This window comes from Apteryx rowi, unplaced genomic scaffold, assembly GCF_003343035.1.
Source record: "Apteryx rowi isolate R43461 unplaced genomic scaffold, aptRow1 scaffold_318, whole genome shotgun sequence".
Classification (NCBI taxonomy): domain Eukaryota; kingdom Metazoa; phylum Chordata; class Aves; order Apterygiformes; family Apterygidae; genus Apteryx; species Apteryx rowi.
The window spans coordinates 277,166-301,593 of record NW_020449619.1 but is presented as its reverse complement, the minus strand read 5'-3'; the positions used below and the strand labels follow the sequence as shown (position 1 = coordinate 301,593).

The 24,428-nt window shown below is 46.0% G+C and overlaps 1 protein-coding gene across 2 annotated transcripts; it reads right to left on the bottom strand.

Moving 5' to 3' along the window:
- Positions 1 to 14,028: 14,028 nt before the first annotated feature.
- On the bottom strand, positions 14,029 to 24,411 carry AAR2 (AAR2 splicing factor homolog). Of its 2 annotated transcripts, none has more exons than XM_026070772.1 (3): positions 23,562 to 24,411; positions 21,131 to 21,360; positions 14,029 to 18,045 (listed from the first exon to the last, which is right to left on the bottom strand). In XM_026070772.1, the coding sequence occupies exons 1-3, from the start codon at positions 24,316 to 24,318 to the stop codon at positions 17,878 to 17,880; spliced, it is 1,155 nt and encodes a 384-aa protein (XP_025926557.1). In that variant the 5' UTR covers positions 24,319 to 24,411; the 3' UTR covers positions 14,029 to 17,877. The 2 variants fall into 2 exon arrangements, with proteins under 2 accessions (XP_025926557.1, XP_025926558.1); XM_026070773.1 differs by lacking the exon at positions 14,029 to 18,045 and adding an exon at positions 18,060 to 18,530.
- Positions 24,412 to 24,428: the final 17 nt, after the last annotated feature.

Below are 24,428 nucleotides of genomic sequence, written 5' to 3'. Positions count from 1 at the left end.
GTTCACAGGGACAGGGCAGCTGTCTGTTGCTTTCTGAAGCTCAACCAAGCAGCTCCATCTTTCCAGACGGGAAACCATCTACTACCCTTACTCTCCTCCAGCAACTCAGTGCTGGGTCCCACATTTCAGGCATAAGTCCTTTCACCAAGAGTCAGTTCCTGATCTCAGCACCACATTTCCAGATGCTTTACACAGGAGAAGCAGGCTGGGGTGAAGGATATCAAGAGATGATTAAGAAGCAAGAGATGCAGACAGGAAAGAGAGACAGTAGTGTGGGAGTGACACACCTAGAAGAGGCTTAGTCCACAGTGGATGTCAAGTGACAAGCTAGCTTCAAGAACCAGCCCTCCTTTTCCATCAGCTCCCACAAGCACAGCTAGTAGTGATGGATCACTGACCTGCAGCCTGCAGATGCCAGAGACTCCTCTCCACCTGGGCCCACAGCATGGGAATTAGCTGGATGTTATATTCTCCCTGGACAGCCAGCCAGATTTTGAGAGTTTCCTGAGCCAAAGGTGGCAGATATATCATTGTATTTGCCAAATTCTCTTTTAAATCTCTTTTCATATTTCTGGTCTTTACAACACCTTGGGACAAACTGTTCCACATATAAATTGTGTGCTGGCTGGACAAAAGCTTTAAAGGTCATCAGACACTTCCTTGAAGCTCTGTTTAACCTCTCCCTCTACAGAAGCTGTCCCATATTCCAGTTCTCCTCCACACTTTTCCAGTTTCTCAAATAAGTCAGCTACCGCTTAACACAGTACCTGAGACAGGTACCTCCCCACCGTCACAGAATATTGCCCCATCACTGCACACAGACGCTCAGAAGCCTGTCACTGCAGTGCGGGTGCATGAACAATGACACCCTCCCCTTTGCAGACGACCCGGGAGGGCTCTGTAGCTGCAGCTCACTGGACTGCAAGGACATGCTGGCTCAGTGGGGGGCAGACAGAGGGGGAAGCATCAATGGGGCTGTGAGTGGTGCTGGGCCCATGCATGACCAGCTGGCACAAGGGTTCCTGGATGCAGTTAAGGGCCACAGTTACCAAGAGCTAAAATCCTCCAAACCTTGAGGCCCCTTGAAGTCTCCCTTGGCTCCTTTAGGATGGCTGTTGTGCCCTGGCAGCCTGACACAGGGATCAGATGGGCAGGACAGCCCTTGGCCTGCCCAGCAGTGGAAATGCCAGGGGGTTGCCCCCAGCAGCAGGCTCAGACAGTCCTCTTCAGCGATTACTGGAAAGAAGGGGATTAGTCAGTGCACATAGGCCATTTGTTCATGGTGTGGGTGGAACAGTGCAGCAATTTCTTCCACAGGAGATTATGTTCTTTACAGAAGTCACTTTTATCTTCTTTCTTTCTTTTTACAGAGCACTGCAATTAGCTGCTCCTCCACACCTGGGGCTGCTACACATGGGAAAGTGACACTCAGTGTTCCCCCCACTGAGACACACAGGCAAGCATGGATGCCAACACAACACAGAGCCCGAGCCCAGAGTTCCCCTCCTGTGACTGGCATGGTGCCAATGAGCCAGGGCCTCACCACATCCAAACCCTGGTGAGGTGCCTCAAGGCAGAAGCCTGCCTGGATCATGCAGTGAGGCAGAAGTCAGGGCTTGACCACCTAGCCTCAGCCCCCAGCCACAGGCCACTCTCATCTGCACCTTGAATGCCATCATGGTGCTGAGAGTGGCGAGTGCACTTGGGTGCCCTCACCATGCTGCATACCTCAGCCCTGTCAACAACTGCATTGGAGTCAGGAAAAACAGTACTACTCTGCTGCTCTGTCCAGTTCTCACTCCACTTCATGCCTTAGTTTACCTCATCTGTAAAGGGCAAACAGCCCTTTTTCCCCTCCACTTCTTGCTCAAAGGGCTGGGGATCTGTAAAGGGAAGTGCAGGGCCAGCACAACGCCCAGCAGCAAAACTCATTTGCACTACGAAGCCATCTGTAACCTAAAACCACAACAGACGGAAATCATTGCCCCTCTTTGCTTCTCTGCCAAGCCCCAAGCACAGGATCCCCTTGCGGTACCTGACAGCACAGCATGTGCAAAGCCACAGCAAATAGCTCCCTGCCTGGCTTGTGAATTGCCGTAAGCAATTGCAGGGGAGCTCAGAACTTCACAGGCAAAAAGACCTATGAGACATTTGACCAGGAAGGATTGCTCTACTCTAAACTTAATCAGAGCTCCTTAGAGACATGGAGCGAATGTCTTTTACCCCTGTCTTAGCTGCCATGAAACCAAGATGTGCAGAGGCTTTTCTCTCTTCCTCTGGCAACAAAGAGCATCTGACCCTCTGGCAGTTCCTGCAGAACGTGGGTACAACTGTGCACAGGGACATGCTTCCCAACCCAAAGAAGGGCTCAGTATCCCCTTGGCCCCACCAAGTCACCAGATCCTGCAGTTGCTCTGCCATGTCCAGATGAGGCACCTTAGCCCAGCAGCCACGAACCAAAAGACACATCATGGCAGACGGTGGTGGAGCTCAGACAGGAAATGAAATGTCTGCCCCTGGTCCTCCTGAGTTTCCTATGAGCAGCCAGCCTGGGGGGATGGCAGGCTGCCAGCACCATCCACAGCAGGCTGCCTGTGGCTGGCCAATGCCAAGACTCTTTCTGTGGGACACACAAAATAAAACCATGCACAAACCTGCCTCAACTGCCTCTTCCAGGTTCATCAGAACACTAAGAATCTTGAATCTTATTAAGGGGAGAAGCTAGCGGATTTGTCAGCGTGAAGATGGTCAATAGCATTTTCATCTCTGGCTGGTTGCTTCAATTTAGGACTGTTTGGCTGGTGTTGAGGTCTAGATATCTAGCAAGACTGTAATTAGAGCCTGATTTGCCTTGCATATGGTGCCAAAGTCCTCTCCTGAGCCATGGGCCCCCCAGCCCCAGGCAGCAGCATAACACATTCTGCATATGTAGAGCACCTAGCACAGCAAGGCTCTGGTCTGGGATGGCAAAGTCCAGAGATATCTGTAACCTGAGCAAAACGTACTGGTCAGATACCAGAGAAAAAAAACATAAAACATAGCCAGTTTTCTTCCCACTAAAAGAGACACTGGCTCCATGTCAAATGAAAGGAGGTTACACAGGAATGGCCATGGTGTCCAGCAGCAGCTAGGGTGTGAGACTTCTAGCAGGTCCTCAAAAGCAAAGCTCAACAGGTCTGGTTCAAAAAAATGACGGACTATCTGGATCCTCTCCTCCCCATCCCTCAGGAGTGGAGAGCAGCGCTCCAAGGAGCAACACTGATCCAGAGGAGGGCAGAGGGGTAAATCACAGGCATATACGTACACTGGGCAGTTGTGCTCTGCCACCACCACTAATGAGATGCACTTTCTCGAGCTTGACCTTCCTGCAAGCAGCTTGTCACTTGCTATCTACTTGCCTGGAAGAAGAAATCTGCCCAGAGAGAAAAATCTAGGAGAGGGAACATGGAAAGGGAAGAAACAAGCTGGGGGTCACTGGGGCCTGTCCAGGGAAGGGACCAGGACAGGCCCACACTCTGAGGTCAAAGCAATTTGGACAAAGATCGGGGCTGCTCTCCTGCCTCATAAACTACAGTGGATTAGTCTGACCCCAGTTACTTTCCTTCAGGCTGGATGCTGCAGCTACTGTTGAACCCCTGCATGCCGTGTGCTCCCAGGAAGCCACACCACTATACTGCAGTGCTGGAGGAGCTGACACCACAATGATCTAACAAGACTCAGAGGCTGGAGGGAAGCACATCTCTTGGTGACAGTGAAGCATGCTCCCCGTTACCAAGCTGCACAGGATACCCAGGGGCACTTCTGCATGTTCTGCATCTGCTCCCAGCATGGCACATATGACCTAGGCCCTGTTTCCCAGACCTAAGAGGGAGAAAGAACCTTCATATCATCTCATCCAAAATCACTGACAGCAGACAACTCTCTGTACTTCCCGCCACCTTCTCTGCAAAGAGGGATAGCTCAATAGAGAACATATTTGAAGAATCCTAGGGACTCTTCCTGGCTCTGCCACACTCTCACTGCACAATCTTGAGATCACTTCATCTTTGCAGTTTCCCCAGCTGAAATGCGAGCCTAATTCTTGGCCAGCTACAGACAGGAAATGCTAGTTTTAGTGCTTGAACTACTCCAAAATGCTTTCCAGGTGTAGCTGTGAACATGGATGCGGCGTCCACCCAACAGCACACACAGCAGCTGGTGACAGCTCATCAGATCTACTTCTGGCTTGTTAGGAGGAGCAGTCCCCACCACACTCCCTCCTGCTAAGTACTTCTGCAGGACTTCAGCCCTATCCACACAGAGGGGGCTACTGTCACCTTCCCCAGCACTGCCAAGCTTCAGTGTGCTGGATGCTGCTTTGCCTGGCACTAGCATTCAGACTGACAAAAGAACAAATTTATTTCTCATGTTATTTTAGCATCTTTCCTTCCAAGGCAGGAGTAAGACACTTGCTTCACTTCATTGAGAGGACTTGGAGAATTGGCACTGTTCACAAGCTATGTTGTCCTTTGGGGAGGGGACCAGACTGAGCACAGCATCCAACTCACACAGTGGCCTATGCTCTGCTAAAATATTAGAGCTGGCTTTGATCAGTGTCATGACAGTTGGGTGCGGCTCCCTTCTGGTGTGCATCTTCAGGCCCTGTCTCTGCTGCAAGGGGGAACATAAAGCCTGGCAGATGTTGTCCAAGAAGTATAAGAAGGAAAGCAGAACCATTCCACCAAAGGTCACCTTAAGGAAAACCTCCTCCTGTTCTCCTCCACATTAGCTCTCCTTGCTTGCAGGGACATAGGGAGAAATATTATTTCCTGAAGCCTTCATTACCCATATGCTAGTGCACATCAACTATGTGGGGAACTGCCATGCAAAATACAGGCTCAGGGGAACAGCACTGCCTGCACCAGGAGACTCTCACGCAGTACCCCAAGGAGGGAGGTTGCTACCCACCAAAGGGAAGGCTTGACTGACAGAAGGACACAGGGGAGTATCACTGTCCCCACAGGCTAACAGGAGGTGCCCAGCCCTGTGGAAGACTGCACACCTCAAACCCAGTACAGCAATCAGCCTGTGAGATGGATGGGGTTTTCTTGTCTTTGCATCCATCTCCTCCCCAGTATAACCCAGGAGTGGTCCAACAGTCAGACTGATTGACTTCAACCTGCTAGAAGAACACCAAGCTGCTTGGTCCCACCACCTGGGACAGGTCACTCTTTACTCACACTGTTAGTCTCCAGCCAGGTAGGTCACGAGCACATCAAGCTGCAGAGGCTGGGGAAGGGATGGCACTGCAGCTCTCCACCCCAGCTCTGGGCCGGGCTGTCACATAGAGCAGCACAGCCTACCAGCCATCCCTCTTCTTTCTGTTGCTCTTCTTCTGGGGAAGCTCCTCCTAAGAGAAGTCATTTTCCCACCAGTGCATTTCCAACCTATTTCAAGTGTAAAACTGCCAGATGCTGGTAGGGTCACTCATTGTGGACATGGGACCTGACAGGGACACCCACGTCTCCAATCCTTGCTCTGAGTTGCAGAGACCATCCCCTTGGTCTGGCCCCTGCTAAGGGTCACCTGGGAAGTCCTGCTGTCAGGATTCTGCCAGGGGAGTTCCAAGGCACAGGATGCCAGCCTGAGGGCAGGGCCCAACTCCTGGGGACAGTGCCACTTGGGGTGGTGTGCTGCCATCTGCCTGCACTTCTCTGCAGTGAGCAGGGACCTCAGCCTGCCTGCACAGCCACAAATAGGCTTAGCATAGAGGAACCCACGCAGCCTGCCTGTGCCATGGAGGCTAGATGGAGAAGCTGGCAGTGTCCTGGACATGAGCCACAGGGGACCCAAGGCAGGGGACAGCAGAGCTCCCAGTGAGAGAGGTGGAGGGAGGAGGCAGAGGTCTTCCTCTTGTCCCATCTCCCCAACCCCCTAGCCAGGTCAGATTTGCTCTCCTTCCATATCATACCAGACACAGCCTGTCTCACCTCCCCTAGACAGTGCAGTCAGCTACCTATCCCACCCTCAACACCCCCCATCTCATTCAAACATCTCGCAAAGCTGTGTTCCTAGTGTCTCCTTGACAAATCCAAGCAAACATTCACATTTGCATCTCCCAAAACCCACTACTGACTCATCTCCTACTGACACACAGGCAGCCATTCACAGAGGGGAAGGTCTTCAGAACAAACCAGCCTTATACTGCACTCCACCCTAAATCTGCAGGGGTTCAACAAACCCTGGGCTCTAGTGAAGATCCCACCATGTATTTTCCTGGACTCATCAGAACTGCTGGTACAGTACAGTGTGCTCCAGAATTGGGAGGGAGTGGGATAATTCCTGCACTAGTTAGTTCTGCACTGCACTAAAAGCAGAAAAAACACAGATTTCAGAGCCCTCCTGTCATGCTCCACACAAGAGGTAGAGAGAAAGTTTTGAGGATCAGCTGCAGTAACTAGGAGAAGAAGCAGAGTCATTACTTGAGGGTCTCAAACCACCAGGCTGCTTGGCAGCATGTTTCCAGCCTCCTGCCTCATGATGTAGGTGACACGAATCCTGGTAGTTTCTCTTTGCATGCACCCACAGAACAAGGACACATCTATGATCCTACTCTGCACAAAAAGGTGGCCAGTTATCACCGAAGGATGAGGATCTGATGGCACAGAGTTCCTGGCTTGAAGAGCCAAGCAAAAGATGCTTTTTACTGAGCAAGTGACCTGAGAGAAACATGAAAAAATAAAATAAAAACCCATTGATTTATTGCTGGCCCAAGACAAAAACACTGTTTCCTTCCAATACTGAAGCATAAGGGAGGCAGTGAAATTAGTCACATTAGAATTGGACAAGGACCCCTGAAACAACAAGAGAAGCTGGCCAGTCTTTTGAAGCAGGAATGAGTGTTTTGTCATTGAAAAAGCAAAGAAAGAGGGAGAGAAACGTAAATCAAAGATAACATTTTCTTTGTGAGTTTAAAAGAATCTTTGCAGAGAACTGTGGATAATCAGGAAGGCAGAACATCTTTTTGCAAATGCAGGAGAGCTCTTGACCTGCCTGCTTCTGCTAGAGAATAGAGTGAGAGCCCCAGAAGGAACATTAGATCACATTGGTTATTGGTCTTGTTAAGAAAATAAGTCCATTAAGTGAACACACTTAGGCAGTGTGAACTTCCAGCAATGATGTACATGCACAGCCCTCCCCAGTGAACTCCTGCTAATGAAATAAAACATTAGAGGCCCTGAGTGAGCACACACCACAGCTGGGTGATGTGTTTAACAGGTCCCTGCTGAATTGCAAATGGAAGGTATTTCAGAAGTTTGTAAAGCTCACAGTGACAGTCAACAGAATCTCAAGTGATGCTTATAAATTCTATAGTGGCTGTTTGAAAACAAAACAAAAACACCACCAGATAAGAGACTTTGCTTAGTGCACAAGTGGAAGAATTCGGCCAGTGGGGCTACTCAGCACTTCTCGTGCTTGAAACACCTTCTCCTCTTGCTGTGATGTCTGGCAGTCCACCTCTGCCCAATCACATCCTACTCAGAGACCAAGGAACTCACTTCAGCAAGATTTGTGAATCTCACAAATGTGATCAAGTTTGTATGGTACAAAATAGACCATTCTGTAGCAGAAAGCCATGCAGCACCTTGTATCACCACCCTAGCTCCAGACCTGGATCAAGGCCTAGCACAGGTCAATGGGCAGAGTGCCTCATTGGTAGGACACAGCAGCATCCTCCCCTGGCTCCATTTGTCCTCACACACCCCCATGCATGCTTGTTCATGGTCACTTGTGGATCACAAACTCCCCATACAGTACTTCACTTCTTTAGGCAATCACTGCCTTTACTGTAACAGCAAGGCCTCAGAATGAGGCCCTGTGCCTTCACTGATATGCACTTCTGTTAAGCACTGGGCAGGGCCTCTTCATTACCAGGCAGGAACCACATTATGTATCCAAACTCACACAGATTTAACTTGTTTGCGAAATGATTCACTTCAAGAAGAGGCAATTGCTCAGAAAGTAATCATGTTATCTGGAATCACTCTACAAACATGCAGCCCAAAAGCAATAAGCCAGAGGTATTCCAATTCATCTGCTCACCTGAGAAACAACGCTTGGGACTGTTACATCCTGTCCCCGTTTCCCTGTTCAACACCCTGCCCCTTGACAGTAGAACAAAGGAACCCCATAATCCTGACTACATGAAATCCTTTGCCTAGCAGTACACCATAGCCTTGGGACAATCCCAGCCCACAGTGAGACCACCAGCTCACTACAGTCTGAAGGACACAATAATTAACATACAGAAGGAACAGCAAGCAGCACTGAGTGAATATTTATTAATGTAAATAAATAAAATTCTCAAACAAACCTTATTTAAAGAAACAGTTCATCTTCCTGCTATTGGAAAGAGTTGACCTCTGCTTGGAGAGAACAACTGTTCCCGAAATGCAGATTATTGCAAAACTACATGATTCAAAGCTTGTTCTGTTGCTCTGTGGAGTAGCCAACACTGGATGCTCAAGCAGTCAGTCCCTTTCCAGGCCAATATGTATTACAAACCTTTGTGTGAAGCCTTTACAGCTTTTCCATCACCTTTCCAGCTGGGAAGCCCAGTTCAGGCTCAGAATACATCTCTCCAGCATTCAGAGACAAGGCAGCGCTCTCAGGGATAGCTACCGGGTTTAAGCAATTCCTTAGACTAAATGGAGTAAGACAGTCTCTACCTAGTTGCATTAACCAAGCATGAATGTTCAGAGCTGCTGTGGGCTTAAAATGTACTAAGGACCAAGCATCCAAAGGTCCTTCTCCTTCATTGAAAACCATTTCTCTGCTACTGAGCAGCTTTCTTGACCTAAACAAGTTTCAACAGTTGAAGTTTTCTTTAAAGCACAAGATGAACCTTGTGCTCCAGCCAGTGATATTGTCTCCATAATAATCTTTGCAGAATAAAAAGAGCAATACAAGTAAAGAGAATACAAGTACAGATTGTTTTTTGGAGAAGCTGCAAAAATTCAAATCATTAAGGGCAGGCTAGCATGGCTGACACTGTTGTGGGTGTTTACTACAGACCACCTGATCAGGAAGAGGAAGTYRRTGAGGCCTTCTRCAGACAGCTGGAAGTAGCCTCACGATCCCAGGCCCTGGTTCTCATGGGGGACTTCAACCACCCTGATATCTGCTGGAGAGACAACACAGCTAGGCACAAACAGTCCAGGAGGTTCCTGCAGAGCATTGATGATAACTTCTTGACACAGGTGGTGGAGGAGCCAACAAAGAGGGGTGTGTGCTGCTGGACCTCGTACTAGCAAACAAAGAAGGACTGGTTGAAGATGTGAAGGTCGGGGGCAGCCTTGGCTGCAGTGACCATGAGATGGTGGAGTTGAGGATCCTGCGAGGAGAAGGCAGGGCAATAAACAGGATCGCAACCCTGGACTTCAGGAGAGCAAACTTTGGCCTCTTCAGGGACCTACGTGGAGGAATCCCATGGGTTAGGGCCCTAGAAGGAAGGGGCATTCAAGAGAGCTGGTTAATATTCAAGCATCACTTCCTCCAAGCTCAAGATCGGTGCATCCCTATGAGTAAGAAGTCAAGCAAAGGAGGTAGGAGACCTGCATGGATGAGCAAGGAGCTCCTGGCAAAACTCAAACAGAAGTATACAGAATGTGGAAAGGGGGACAGGCCACTTGGGAGGAATATAGGAACATTGTCAGAGTATGCGATGAGGAAGGCTAAGGCCCATTTGGAATTAAATCTGGCAAGAGATGTCAAGGACAACAAGAAGGGCTTCTTCAAATACATCAGTAGCAAGAGGAAGACTAGGGAAAATGTGGGCCCTTTGCTGAATGGGGTGGGTGCCCTGGTGACAAAGGATGCAGAGAAGGCAGAGTTACTGAATGCCTTCTTTGCTTCAGTCTTTACTGCTAAGGCCAGCCCTCAGGAACCCCAGACCCTGGAGGCAAGAGAGAAAGTTGGAGAAAGGAAGACTTTCCCTTGGTCGAGGAGGATCGGGTTAGAGATCACTTAGGCAAACCTGATACCCACAAATCCATGGGCCCTTATGGGATGCACCCACGAGTGCTGAGGGAGCTGGTGGATGTTATTGCTAAGCCACTCTCCATTATCTCTGAAAGGTCATGGAGAACAGGAGAGGTGCCTGAAGACTGGAAGAAAGCCAATGTCACCCCAGTCTTCAAAAAGGGCAAGAAGAAGGACCCAGGAAACTACAGGCCAGTCAGCCTCACCTCCATCCCTGGAAAGGTGATGGAGCAGCTCACCCTGGTTGCCATTTCCAAGCATGTGAAGGACAAGAAGGTGATCAGCAGCAGTCAGCATGGCTTCACCAAGGGGAAATCAGGCTTAACCAACCTGAGAGCCTTCTACGATGGAATGACTGGCTGGGTAGATGAGGGGAGAGCAGTGGATGCTGTCTGCCTTGACTTCAGCAAGGCTTTCGACACTGTCTCCCATTACATCCTCATAGACAGGCTCAGGAAGTGTGGTTTAGATGAGTGGACAGGGAGGTGGATTGAGAACTGGCTGAATGGCAGAGCTCAGAGGGTTGCGATCAGTGGTGCAGAGTCTAGTTGGAGGCCTGTAGCTAGCRGTGTCCCCCAGGGGTCAGGACTGGGTCCAGACCTGTTCAACTTCTTCATCAATGACCTAGAAGAAGGAAAAGAGTGCCTCCTCAGCAAGTTTGCTGATGATACCAAACTGGGAGGAGTGGCTGATACCCCAGAAGGCTGTGCTGCCATTCAGAGAGACGTGGACAGGCTGGAGAGGTGGGCAGAGAGGAACCTCATGAAGTTCAACAAGGGGAAGTGCAGGGTCCTGCACCTGGGGAGGAATAACCCCATGCACCAGTGCATGCTGTGGGTTGACCCACTGGACAGCAGCTCTGCAGAGAAGGACCTGGGAGTGCTGGTGGACACCAAGTTGACCATGAGGCAGCAATGTGCCCTTGTGGCCAAGAAGGCCAATGGCATCCTGGGGTGCATCAGGAAGAGTGTTGCCAGTGGAGGGAGGTGATCCTCCTCCTCTACTCAGCCCTGGTGAGGCCCCATCTGGAGTCCTGTGTCCAGTTCTGGGCTCCCCAGTACAAGAGGGATGTGGCACTACTGGAGCAAGTCCAGCATAGGGCTACGAAGATGATTAGGGGACTGGAGCCTCTCTCCTACGAGGAAAGGCTGAGAGAGCTGGGATTCTTCAGCCTGGAGAAGAGAAGACTCAGGGGGGATCTTATCAATGTGTCTAAGTATCTGAAGGGAGTATCTGTCAAGAGGATGGGTCCAGACTCTTTTCAGTGGTGCCCAGCGACAGGACGAGAGGCAACGGGCACAAACTGAAACACAGACACTTCCATCTGAACATGAGGAAAAACTTCTCCACTGTGAGGGTGAGAGAGCACTGGAACAGGTTGCCCAGAGAGGTTGTGGAGTCTCCTTCTCTGGAGATATTCAAAACCCACCTGGATGCAATCCTGTACAATGTGCTCTAGGTGAGTGTGCTTGTGCAGGGGTTTTGGAGTAGATGATCTCCAGAGGTCCCTTCCAACCTCAACCATTCTGTGATTCTGTGATTGCCAGGACTGCTCCTGGCACATTAACTGTAAAGTTAAAAGTAATTTTCACAATTTTCACAGTAGTGGAATAGTCCCACAGACAACCTTTTTCACCGCTAACCTTCCAGCTACAGAATTAGCTTGGGATACCCAACACAGGTTCCTAAAAAACAACTACCAGAAAATCCCACTGTCCAAACAAAGATAGTTTCAGAAAGAACAAAAACCAGGATTAAATCGACCAGATTCTCAAGGAAATCCATGTCCTTGAAGAACCTTTCCAACCAGACATAGTCATCTCTTTGCTTGCTCAAAAGCACTTACTCAATAATTCTTTAAGAATCCTAAATTCTGCTTCCAGTCAGAAAAAACTGTTCTTGTATCACAGGATTTCATACAACATCTGACACCTCCAAAGCAAGGTCAAAACAGTTCCAACTTCAACATTAAGAGGGAATGTTTTTTTCGCACCTAATTTTTCAATAATAACATCCTCAATGACTCTCATTTCAAAACCCTCAACAGCCTCCTATGAAACCACATCTACTTCTGAATTAAGCCCTCCTGGTCTCCACCTGCTATTCCTTATGCTTCCAGTTGCTCTCCAAGTAGAGAGAAATCAGATCTTGGAAACTAGAACAAAACAACCTGTTTTCTTTAAGAAAAAAATGTATTTTTTTACAAAACAACTTTAAATTTGAAACTTGTCATCTATATTAGAGTTTAAATTACTGTGCTGCATAAAAATCATGGCAATTACCTTTATACTGAACTCTCCTGCCAGTCTTGTCCTAATGAATTCAGGCACAGTGATCATGGCAGGGGAGGAGAAGCAACTTTTGCTTTTAAAATCAACTTCAGCTTTCTACATAAATCAAACATGGCTAAATCTGACTTTGAAAAAAGTGATGAAGCCTGCAGCACAGGATAAAACTCCCTCCTGTTCTGGCGAGTCCCGCATGTGTCCCAGGCAGACACTGGTCCCCAGTCTCCAACCCAGCAAAGAGGCTTCCAGGGGCTCCAGCAGGCCAAGGCAGCAGAGAGCTACTCTTCCTTCTACTCCAGATAAGTCCCAGAGCACTCCTGCCTTTCATTTACTTACTTGCCGCTAAATGCCTGATTTTTTCACCATTCTTACTTTACACATCTCAGTTGATTTACTGAATTATTTAATGACTATGGTGGGGAGAGGTGTAATTTTCACAGAATTTCTAGGAAACCTGGCAAGGAGATAGTAAGTACACATGCAAAGGGGACACAGCAGCACCAGGGAAGAGCACATACTGGTTGCCATACTGGTACCTTTCTCTTATGAGGCCAGGGTTGCATGGCACATAAAAGTTCTTGACTGAACTACAAACTTCCAGGCCTTCACGAGCCAGGAAGAGGTGGAGGTGGAGGGGGGGGTGTCCCTAAGCATTATGGCTTTGGAGATTTGAAATCCAGGAAGCTTTTTGGCACTTGAGATAAATGTCCCTTTTGGCTCAGGAGGTGCAGGGCACAGGAATTACCAGGCCACTGAAACAGCTGTCATGATCGCAGCAAGGGGCCTAAGATGAAGAATTAACCCTTCAGTTGAGCTGTTTTGTGCTCTCTATCACTTCCTGCCTACCCAAATTGGAGACCTGTCAGGGGCTGCCTTGGCTTGCAAACATGCTGCGACAAATGCGAGCGCAGCCTTTTTGTTTCAAATCCCTGGAGGACCACAAAGCACCTCAAGCTGAGGCTGACAAGTGCTGCTGGAAATACGAGATAAGCTCTGCTGGAAGAAAGCAAGGCACAGGCCTGGTACCTCACCAGCAAAGCCGCAGCTGCATGACCTATTTTTGTAACAACTGCTGAGCTTTGACAGCAGCTTCTTCCTCATGAAAATGCAAAGCTCTCAGAGCAAGCTATAACACACCCACTGAGGCAGGCAATGCAGCAAGTTAGACCAACAAATTCAAATCAGTAGCTTTGACAGTCTGTGTTTATGGATTTTTCCTCCTATTGATTAACTCATTTGGAGTTTGTTTATTTATTTGTAGTAAGGCTGCCTTGCAGCTCATTTACTCTCTCTTAATGCGATCCCTGAGGTGACAGTCTCCCTCTGCAAGGCCCATGCACAGTTGATGCCTCTTGTGCATTAACTACAGGCTCCAGCACAACTGTTCTGTATGGTGCATCCTCCCACCCATGCTCCAATTCCATGGTGTGGTTTGTACAACACATGCCTCAATGGGACAGGTCAAATCCTAGCCTGGGTCTGCTAGGCAGACTGCAGTTACACAGCCTGCAATGAGGACAAAAAGTGCACATTTATTGAGGAGGAGCAAAAATAGCTATGAAATGCCAGCTGATCACATCATGAAGGAATGACGATTTGTAGCACATCCCTTTTATAGCAACAGGGATGTAGAATAAACCACTGTCACAGCTTTGCTGGACAATGAACAGCAACATCAGGGGAAGATTTTATTTCCTTTTTCAGAGAAAGGGATAAAGATGTTCCAGTCCATTCTTTTCCATATTTCAAAAACTCAGTGCCAGCCACTCCATCCATAACAGCTGGCATCCAGCTGTCAATAGCATACCTAAGCAGTAGCAGAAATAAAAGAAATCGCTCCAAAGAAAGGTGGTGTATATCTACAAGATTCTAACAATAATAGGAGTGAGAGATTTTTCAGAGGCACGAATGCTAGTTGGGTATCTATCATTTGTACCCTTACTTTATTAATCCAAAAATAACAATGTAAACAATAAAAAAAGGCTGTTAACAAAAATAGACTTGAACTGAAACAAGACACACACTGCACACAAAGGGTAGGGTTACCATAAGCAACTATTGAGCAAATAATCAAAAGTTAAATTTAACATACAGCAGTACAGTGAAAACACTGAGGAATGAAAATAATTGCTGTTTCCAATAATAATTAACCCTGAGTTCACTTAAGATTATTAAAATCACAGCACTAACAATCTATGCAGTGTCACTCTGATTGCTTTCTGCAGTATCTCCACCTACTCCCTTTTGTCTTTATAGCTTGCACTTAGAAGATAAGAGTTGTGGGACAAGAACATCTCTACATGTTTGTGCAGCATCTAATACTATACGACCTTGGTGCTGTTCAAAGTCTGCAAGCATTGCTGTCGTAGGAGTTCAAGAATTGCTGAAATAGCTGCCATGTAAAAACAATTTGAGCTCCAAGACTTCGTGGTACATGTTCAGCCACAACACAATGAAGTCATCATCAGCAATCCACCTGAAAACAGATGGAATTGGTCTGCTTTTTTAACAGCTGGGGAGGAGGAGGTGGAAATCACAAAGGAAGCTACATGAACTTACAGGGTAAGATGTGCCATTTCTCTCTAGAAAGGCATGATGTTAGAAAAAGGCTGACAAGGAGAGTATCAAGCAGAAGAAAAATTAAACACTCCTTGATTCCCAATAAAATAATGGTGTACTACATCCATGGGAAGGAAGGGATGACCTTCCTAACCTGAGTTAGCACATTCTACACCTTTGGGCTTGCAGGTTCGATGAAACAGGCAGCAACTCTCTCTTCAGTGTGGTGACGGAGAACACACAGGCAACCACACAAGGTAAATATCATTGCATCTCAGAACTCTGGTCTGGCTAACATTACTGAATCTAAGAGTAAAGTGAAAAATAGAATAGCAGCTCTCAGGACTGAACATAATCACATTGGGTTTTGCATTGTAAATGTGGTGCGCAGTGCATCTTTGGGGTATTGAGTGGTTAGCTCATCCCATTGTCAATCCATAAGAGACCTGCCTCACTCAAGACTGAGCAGGGTCCATGCTCCAACACAGTTTGCAGTGAAAGTATGTCATGGGCCAGGAATGACACCAATGTGCCTCACTCGCGCAACTCTGGCAGCAGGACAACTCTCCACACAAGCAGGAAGCCAACATACCTCACGTTTCAGTGGCACTTCACAACAAACCAAAAGCTGCTGGGCCTGACCCTAATTCCTTGCTGAATCAATGTTGCAAACACATCACCTATTACATCACTACATTACATCACCTAACACATCACTTCATTAGCTTTTATCTGCCTTAGCTGGAAAGGAAGAGTAGCGTTACCATAGTCATGGTGGCCTAAGGCAAGAAAATATTCCTTCCATTACATGTTAAGCTTTCCTTATACCCTCCTTCCTGCTGACTTCAACAGGAAAAACAGCCCTCCTCTCTTTCTCCTCCCAAATTTATGACCTCCCCCTTTACTCACATATCCCTTGTGTTGCCTCACATGTGCCGACTTCCCTTTTCTCTCAAAGTGTCCAACCGATTCCCATAAATGAGTTGAAGTCTGACATGAGAGCACTACCAGAACAGCCTGTAAAACACTGACTTTGCCTAGCCGGCCTGGTCTGCGGCCAGGAAAGGCTCTCCCACAGAGCGCTATTCTTCCTGTCTCCCTTCCAGACAGGAAGGCCCTTAGGCTCCTTGTTACCTTTACTACTTATATCAGTAATTGGTGTTCTGCTCCAAAGCAACAAAACCAGTCATCAGAATGGTGCAAAAAGCCAGCAAGCCAAAAAGGAATCTTTCATTAAAGCTGGGAACACTGATTACAAACTACTTGTCCAAATACCGACTGCAAAGACAGCACTCCCTATGGACATAAACAAGTGAAGAACATAGTGAAACTACGATATAAAAAACTTCAGGGGTGTTCAGGACAAGAAATTGTGCAAAGATTTAAGTGCAAAACACCCTGTCAGCAGCAACACCAGCCAAATTGGGGTAATGTCCCCTAAGGGCCTGTGGTCAATATTTAAAACAGACAAACCAAGACACTGGAGTAACGAAGCATACAGAAACCTTGAGGAAGGGGAGCAGATAGCAATAAGGCAGTAGACTATGGCTTCTGACAATTGATTCCTGTGACAAGCACCTCATTATTTGGGAATACATCACCACATAGCTCCTTCCAGAATATGCTGTATTTTGCACCAGGCAACACCATGTACCATTTAACTATGAGCTGTTCTTGGATGTCATGGATATCATTCCCATGTTACTTCTGGAGTCACTGGACATCCTAATGAGAGACAGGGCAGTACCGCAGTGCTATAAGCTTTGGCTAAATAACTAACAAACAATTTGTACAGATGTTTTCTGTAGGAAAGCCTATGAGAAGAGATTTATTTTGAATTATAAAAGACTAACAAACAGCGTATTTTGTTATACATGCATACAGACAAATTCCTGAAGGAGTCTAATAACGTAGAAAATAACAAGCAAGCTGAAGGACCAGATCCCTACACAGCAGGGATTCTCATTTGGAGGAGGGAGGAAAAAAAACAAAAACTAAAAAGCTTAGTGATTATACACTTCAGAGTACATGTTATGAGATAACACAACAGGGATGCTGCTAATACACTAAAGTCATTCTACAATGTTTCCAAAACTCTGAATGAGCACCCAGTTCTCGTACAGCCTACCTAGGGGAATGGAGAGAAAGGAGAAACTGGCACCAGTGAAAACACTTAAGATTTTCGATCATAACAAGACAGAAGGGCCTGGTTCATGAGAAAGTCTGACCTTTTATCTCACTCTGACTGTTTTCTGTTTTGAAACATGGATGGCTACTGTCCAACGATTGTATTTCTTGTTACCAGACTGTTAATACTCTTTTACATCAGGCTAGACAGTGTCAGCAGTAAATATAAAAGGCTTTTAACAGAATTGGAGGAATAAGATACCTCAATATTATTGGTATAGAATGGAAGGAATTCTGCTGTGGCTTTCAGTTCTCCTCTACAACATGCCATTCCAACAAATCACATTAAGCACCATAAGTATCCAACAGTTCTGAAACAGTTTTGATTATATCCCTGTAATGCAAGCCTAGAAAGAGCAGAACTTCATGGTTCACAGCTTGGGGTCAGGCTGCAGAAAGCTGTGATGATCAGTCATGTAGGCTTACACTCCTCACTCTGGAGGCATCAAACCAGAGCAGCAAATGCTCCATGTCTAAAACACAAATATTCTCAGAACAGGGTGTCACCTCTAGCCCAGGGAAGATGGAAGAGACCAGGGATCTAGTAGTCTGGCTGACTACAGAATGAGGAGTTGCTGCAGAAGAGCTAGAAAAAAATGAGGTGTCCAAAGTAACCACTGACGCCACATGGCAACATTTGAAAAGGTCCAATAATTCTGGTCTCCTCACAAAGCAAGGAATGCCTCTGTGGTTTTCACATCTGCTTCTGTATCAGGAAGAGGAATCAGCTGGAGAAGCAGGCTCTAGGAAGCTGGTAAGGTTAGGGAGGTTGTGGAGAAAAAGTTACTTAAAACAGCTGTTTGTTTTTAAGTGAGCACTTAGCTTAGTCCACCTGCACTCCTTCAGGAAGTTCCACCACTACAGGAGCACAGTCATCAGGCTCTGCCTCAAAGTCCCATTTAAATTTCTTTGTTAGATGAGCCTTGAATTTTTCAGCCTTCTTCCTTAGTGTCCTGTCAGTGGCAGCACTGCATGTGTAGGAAAAGAACACCTAAAAAAACAGAGTAGATGTCAGTAAGAACTCAGTGGCACAAGCTGTGTCTGTTTCTTGCAAGGCTTTCATCAATAGGGTGCGCCAGTTAAAATTTCAGGTTAACCCCACCTGGAAGGAATCGGCCATCCTGGAAACCATTCTAACTATGGGTTATCTAAACAGAGCCTACACTTCCCCTTTCAACCCACAACTAAGACAGATATCCTGTCTTCATTCCACTGAGTCATCATTAGAAATATTTGTACTAAATAAGGTCAGTTCTGTTTCAGGCAGGAGCATACATGTAACTAAATCTGTATTATGGGATTCCAAAATATGCTTAACCGGCTGAACAGAAAAAAATCTAACTGACAGATGAGAACTTGCAGCACATCTTACAGCACGAGTCAACAAGGCCAAAAGGGAATAATACCCATCTTTTTCTCAGCTGGATGGACCAGGAGATCCTCCAAAGTATTCTTGTAATGTGGTATCACCAACAGCTTAGGAAAGACAGAGGACATTTTTAACAAAATAATCTTAGAGGTAAGAAAGGAATGGGAGCTCCCTAGAAAAAGTTCAGTTATCCCAAGCACAGCCACTCCCTGAAGATCCTTGAGCACAGGGTGCTGCAGTCCGGAATAACTTTTAAGGAAGGGTGGTTCCCCCGCCACTACCACCATCCAAACATACACAAATCCATTAACTTTTCACAAATTCATAGCTTTCTGTTAGCATTTTGGAGAGTTAAAGCATCCATGTCTGATTAAACAGGGCATTTAGCCTCAGAGCCCATCTTTCACCTGCCTGCTTCTACTAGTGTACTGAACTTGTGACCCAAAATTCATTTCCAAAGAAAGAAACTTATGTTTCAAACCCAAAGAAACATGCATTGCAGGGTTGAAGTGAAGGGAAACCCCTTTGGGACAAAGCAAGCTCCTGTTTGGAAGAGGTCAACTGACAGCTGCAGAAAACACTGAAAAGGAAAAGCAAAGTTTGTTGCTTTGTGTGTGACCATTTGCCTTTCCCCTGTTCATTCTGCTGTGAAGCTGCCTCTTTAAAATACCTCTTCGTACAGAAAGGCCAACAGAACTCCTTTACACAGCAAGACTCACATTAAAGAGTAAAAGATTATAAGGTTATACTTTACATTTCTCTTCAATGAATTTCACAATAAATTACTTATTTCATAAACCTTTTTTTTCTTTAAACATTGTGCAGACTGCATATTCAGTGGTGGTTTTGCTAAACTCTTTCTGCCTGAAATCAAACTCCAAAAATAAAGCTGTTGCATTCAAATACACTTTCCCCACCTCCATTTTGCACCTCTTCCAATCTACCTGCCTATATCTATAACTCTGCCAGCTGCATAAATAAAGTGGCTTGGTAATCCAAGTATCAGAGGTTCTCTGGCACTATTTCAAAACAATCAGGGAAATCCCACCAGTGCAGAGAACTGGAGAACTTTTAACAAGGAGAGGCTGAGTTAAACCATTAATTTCTTCTGTGTTGCTGGGAATGCAGTGATCCCCGCTGGGGTTAGCAATGATCACTGAAACCAACACTGCCACACTAAAGGCATCAGCTCCTATTGTGTAAGTAAAAGACAGAATCATGAACTCCAAGGGCATACAAGACTTAGGTGCCCAAAAAGGAAAGAAAATCAGAGAGACAGATGTGCTTCCAAAATTTCCATCAGATGGAAAGAGTGGCTGGTTGACACATTCTTTTGTACTGTTGTAATCTGATAGGGCAAAGTGTTGCTCTGCCAGTGTGCTAAAAATAGAGCTGGATTTTCCAGTTCTGAAATGGGATAGGAAAAAAAACAACCCCCCAAAAAATCAAAAATCAAGATTTTTGTGAATCAAATTTGAAAAAGCCCAGAGGGGGGTCAAGTGAAGTCATTCTCTTGATTAAGCAATGCTTCCCACTTCATTTTACCCAGTGAGTTAAAACAAAAATAAACAAAAAAAGGTCTAAAGCAGCAACTTGGAATTACAGGTACAGAAATGCAATCACTGTCTTTGAGAAAGGAGAAGGTAATACACAATTTACACCAAGCACTGCAACATAACTTACTACAGTTCATGCTAGGATTAAATTTCCATTGCTGAGTTATATGTGTATATCTGGTTTTATTTTTAACTGAATTTTGCCTAGATATAAAACTTGTCTATTTGCTGAGCTGTTAGTATAATTTCAGTGAGTGGGAGTAACTGGTCTTACTAGTACTGAATTATAAAGATTTGTCATACCTGTCTCAGCATAAGCAGAGTATTTTCTGCATTCTGGACTACCTGTAAATTCCTTCTAGATAAGAATGTGATTCTAGGAAATGAATGTGATTCTAACAGGCATGGAAAAGCTTTTAATATGCTATCAGTGCCCTAAGCTCAAAAAGGTTTCACTGAAACTTCTCTGCATACAAAACATCATACCATTCACGCTGACCAAAGTCAATATCATCAGTCTTTTATGACACATTTTATATATATATTTAGAATGAATGGCATTTGGAAAAAACACATAAAAAGACCTTGCCCTGCACTTGCTCAGCCTCTCTCATAGCTGTTTAGCTTAATGTAGCCTAAGACCTTAGTCATTTTTAGAAAAGGTATGCTGGTGCAATTCACTTGCATTACATACACTGCTCCAAAACTCTGAAATAGATGAATGCCATGTCAATGTAACAGGCTACCTTCAGCATTATTTTTTTAGTATAGTTTCTTGGCAAAAGACACGGCTTCCATTCTGTATTGCAGCTACTTATATTCTCATTAGTCTTTCCTCTCATTGCCTCACTTTGCTGGCCTTTCTATAGAGACTAACTTAAATTTATGCTGCATTAGACTCTTCTGGGCATAACTTTAGCAGACAAAACTCAGAGAAGACAAGCAAGTGGCATTTCTGTGTAAAGAATGCAGGGAAAAAATAAAAGAGAATATGAGCATGCTTAGAGCACACAGACTCACTGTCTCCTATGCAGATCAATAGTAGCTTACTTCCTCTTGAAAATCCTCCCCAAATTTGTTCTGATGTCCTGTATGTCCTCTTCTCCCACTCCCATTTTTTAAGTCACTCGCAGAGACAGCCACAAACATACCTGTAAGGTGCTGGTTAAAAAGTTGTCCTGGGAGACAATGTCCACAAAGAAATCAGCTGGGATTTCATTGAGCTGGTGATACAGCACAGAAATGAGGTTTGTGTAAAGGTCCTGATACTTCCCTATGGCATCTTCAGATCGACACAGGATATTTAAGAGTCTTTTCCAGTGCTCAAATGCATCATACACATTCCCAATCAGGAAGCAGATGAAAGCAAACTGCAACTCAGCTGCACATATTCAGGAAAGGAAAACAAAACAAAATATTCATAAAACTAGAAACATATCCAAGGTACACATCCTCTTGAAAGCTCTGAAAATGACTGTATAAACACGGGGATTGCCTTTTACTCATGAACAGCACCCTATTCTCCCAGTGACTCTGAAAACAGCAATCAATACTCCAAGCACCAACTATTTCCTAATGCTCTGCTATTCAGCTGGAGCACAAGCATAGCATGATCAGGCAGGATCCCTTATAACTATAATGGTCAACTTTGGAGAATCTACTGGCAATCAGAGTATACTGCTACCTCAGGACTTGCCTGCATTCTCAAAATCTTCCATGATGTCCAAATGAGAAAACAGAGATTGCTGTTATTCTGCAAGCATTCTGCTCCTTCTATGCCTGAGTTTTCAAAATCATACAGGATAGCAAATCCTACTGCCCTGAGGTAGTGGAGGTGTGGAACACAGGGGTGTGGAATACAGGAAGATGTGAGCAATACATAATGGTTGTTTTTCCTTCACTGAATTAAGAATCAGGGTTCAGTCTCACTTGATGTTTAGCATCAGCTGTTTTGCCAGAATGACAGCCTCACCATTCCCCAAAGCACTAGGGAACCTTACATACCCTTGAGGTAATTAGTCTTTGTATGTCCTAGAATAATTTTGATAAAGAATAAATTTTATAAGGTTAATAAAGAAAAAAGGGGAAAATAAAGGCTTATTCCAAACCTCAGTAACCTTGAGGCTCTAGTTCAGCTAGGTTCCCAAGTCCTCATTCCATTCTGCTCAGGAAAAACACACTCAACGATCTTCACAGAGTTGTCACTAATTTGTATAACAAGCTGTCAGAAAAGGCTGGCAAGTAATCAAGACCCAGTAACTGAGAGATGCAGTTCGCAGCGTGCCCGTGAACACTGGATGTCTTACCCTCTTGCAGTAGAGCTCACAAATCCCAAATGCTGCCACAGAGGGTCGCCAGCAGCCCACAGCAGAGACCTCCCATCTTCCTCCTGCTCTAACAGAGCAGAAGGAAAGGCCCACCCTGCTGATTAGTTAACCGTGTTTGGAACTGACTACTGGGAAATGTAATACCAGATTACTAAAACTCACTTAACTGACTGTCATCTGTACACTTCATCAACAGCTTTTGTTTAGAATTATCCATTCTGTTCTAGCTATGGTTAGTACTTTCAGTGCTATCTGCACAAGCTATGACCTCCTCACAAAGCTCAACTTTTCCACGACAGTTGTATTCACCAACAGTCAAAGCAGCATTTAGTAAAAGGATTATTTTTGTTTACTGTTTACCGAAAAGCCATCAGTTGGGACAAGAGAGGGCTAGGACCAAATTACAAGGTGGGAGAGGAGAAGGTTTTGAAGGAAACAGACTGTACTGAAAAGAATACAGAGGGCAAAAGGGACAACCAGAGTCATGTAAGAAGGAGAGCTGCCTCCCTAGTGCACAGTTCATTCTTCACCTGCTCTAAGTTACTTCACAAACCTTTGAGACCTTCATTGAAAACATCAAGCCTAAAACATAAAAATCCACATGGCACGGAAGCATCATTATCCCTAATTTATACAAAGGGAATTGGAGGCCTACAAAGCAAAGCAACTTGTCCAAAAAACCAAAGGTTGAGCTGCTGGGAAAAAGGGAACAAGAATCTAAAGATTAAGATGTCCTGATCCATTCAGCGGTCTCAGGACTCCCTAAGCTCTGTCCTTAGAAGATCGCTTGATAGACAAATCATCAGGCTGGCACCACAGAACAAAATTTATTTGCATTAGATGCAATGTGATGTGCCTTCCATGCACAAGGGAGAATTCGCAACCACACCTCACCTCATACCCAACTAGGATTTATGCTTCTGAATTAATCTGAGGCAATCTGGGTTCCAAACATGTTACTGCAGCATCCAGGAACAAAAGTGGCTAGTGGGGCAGCCTGGTCACTCTAGACATCGAGCACAACAGCATCCAGATTCTCATATCAGTGCAACTGGAATATACCCTATAGCTACTCTAACTTTGTAGCTTGTATAAACTGTTTTGTCTAGTCACAATTATAAGAGCACACTTGAGCCCTGAGGCTTTAAGGTCCACAGAACTGCAGGTTTCACCTGGGGACTCTTGCTTTACCACAAAACAACTTAATTCTTCCAAAGTGAATAAGTATTCTACTAGTGGGATACTATGTACTCACCAAGCAAATCGTGAGGTTGGCTGGAGTACCGCTTATTAATCACTTTTTCTAGAGCATAGCTAAGGTCCATGCTATGCCTTGTTATCTCCTCTGGAGTTGCACCATCGGGATACATTTGCTTTGGCAGCTCTGTGAATCTGATCTCAGTGCCAGCTTTCAGTTTCATCTTGGGTAGCCGTGCCATACCTTCAGCATAGCTCTTGCATTCTGTGTCATATGGGGGCAAGTTCTGTTCAGCACGGTCCTTGGTGTGCTTCCCAGCCAGCACAGGGAGAACTTCTGAAAAGGCACAAATCTGCCCACTCTCTGGTTGCAGCTTCTTCATCACTGATTCATTGATGAAGTTGGTGAGGGAAATCCATTTTTTCAGGGTCTCATACGGATAGGGCCCAAGAAACTTGTCCATCTCCTGCAGATTCACTCTCATGGCTTCAGTCTCCTCCTGGGCTGCTGGTGTAAGATCCACTTCCTCGTTGGTGGGGTTCCAGCGCAGCACCCGCAAGTCTCGCTGCTGCAGGCTTAGAAAGAATCCTGTGCGCGGCCCCGTTTCCCGGCTACTGGCTCCCCTGACAGAACTGTAGTGGAGGAAATGGACGCCCGGAGGGATCATTTTGACTCCGCGGAAGCGGGGGCCCACGTCCCAGGTGTTGTAGTCAATGCCGAACTCGGTGCCCTCCGGCACGTTCAGGATGACGACAGTGGCGCCCTCAAAGAAGAGCCTCTTGGCCAGCTCGGGGTCCAGCTGCAGTGCCGCCATGGAGCCCGGCCGCCGGCGGGAGCCAAGCGGAAGTCCAACGCAGACACACGCGTTCCCGGGCCGCCAGGGAACCGCCCGGCCCGGCCTGCCCCGGCCCCCCCCCGGCCCGC

Coding starts and splice junctions, on each gene's coding strand:
- AAR2 (XM_026070772.1), bottom strand. CDS start 24,318: ATGGCGGCACTGCAGCTGGACCCCGAGCTGGCCAAGAGGCTCTTCTTT. Junction 21,361..23,561: donor CCAACCTCACGATTTGCTTG/GTGAGTACATAG, acceptor GAATATGTGCAG/CTGAGTTGCAGTTTGCTTTC. Junction 18,046..21,130: donor TTTTAACCAGCACCTTACAG/GTATGTTTGTGG, acceptor CTGTTTTTTTAG/GTGTTCTTTTCCTACACATG.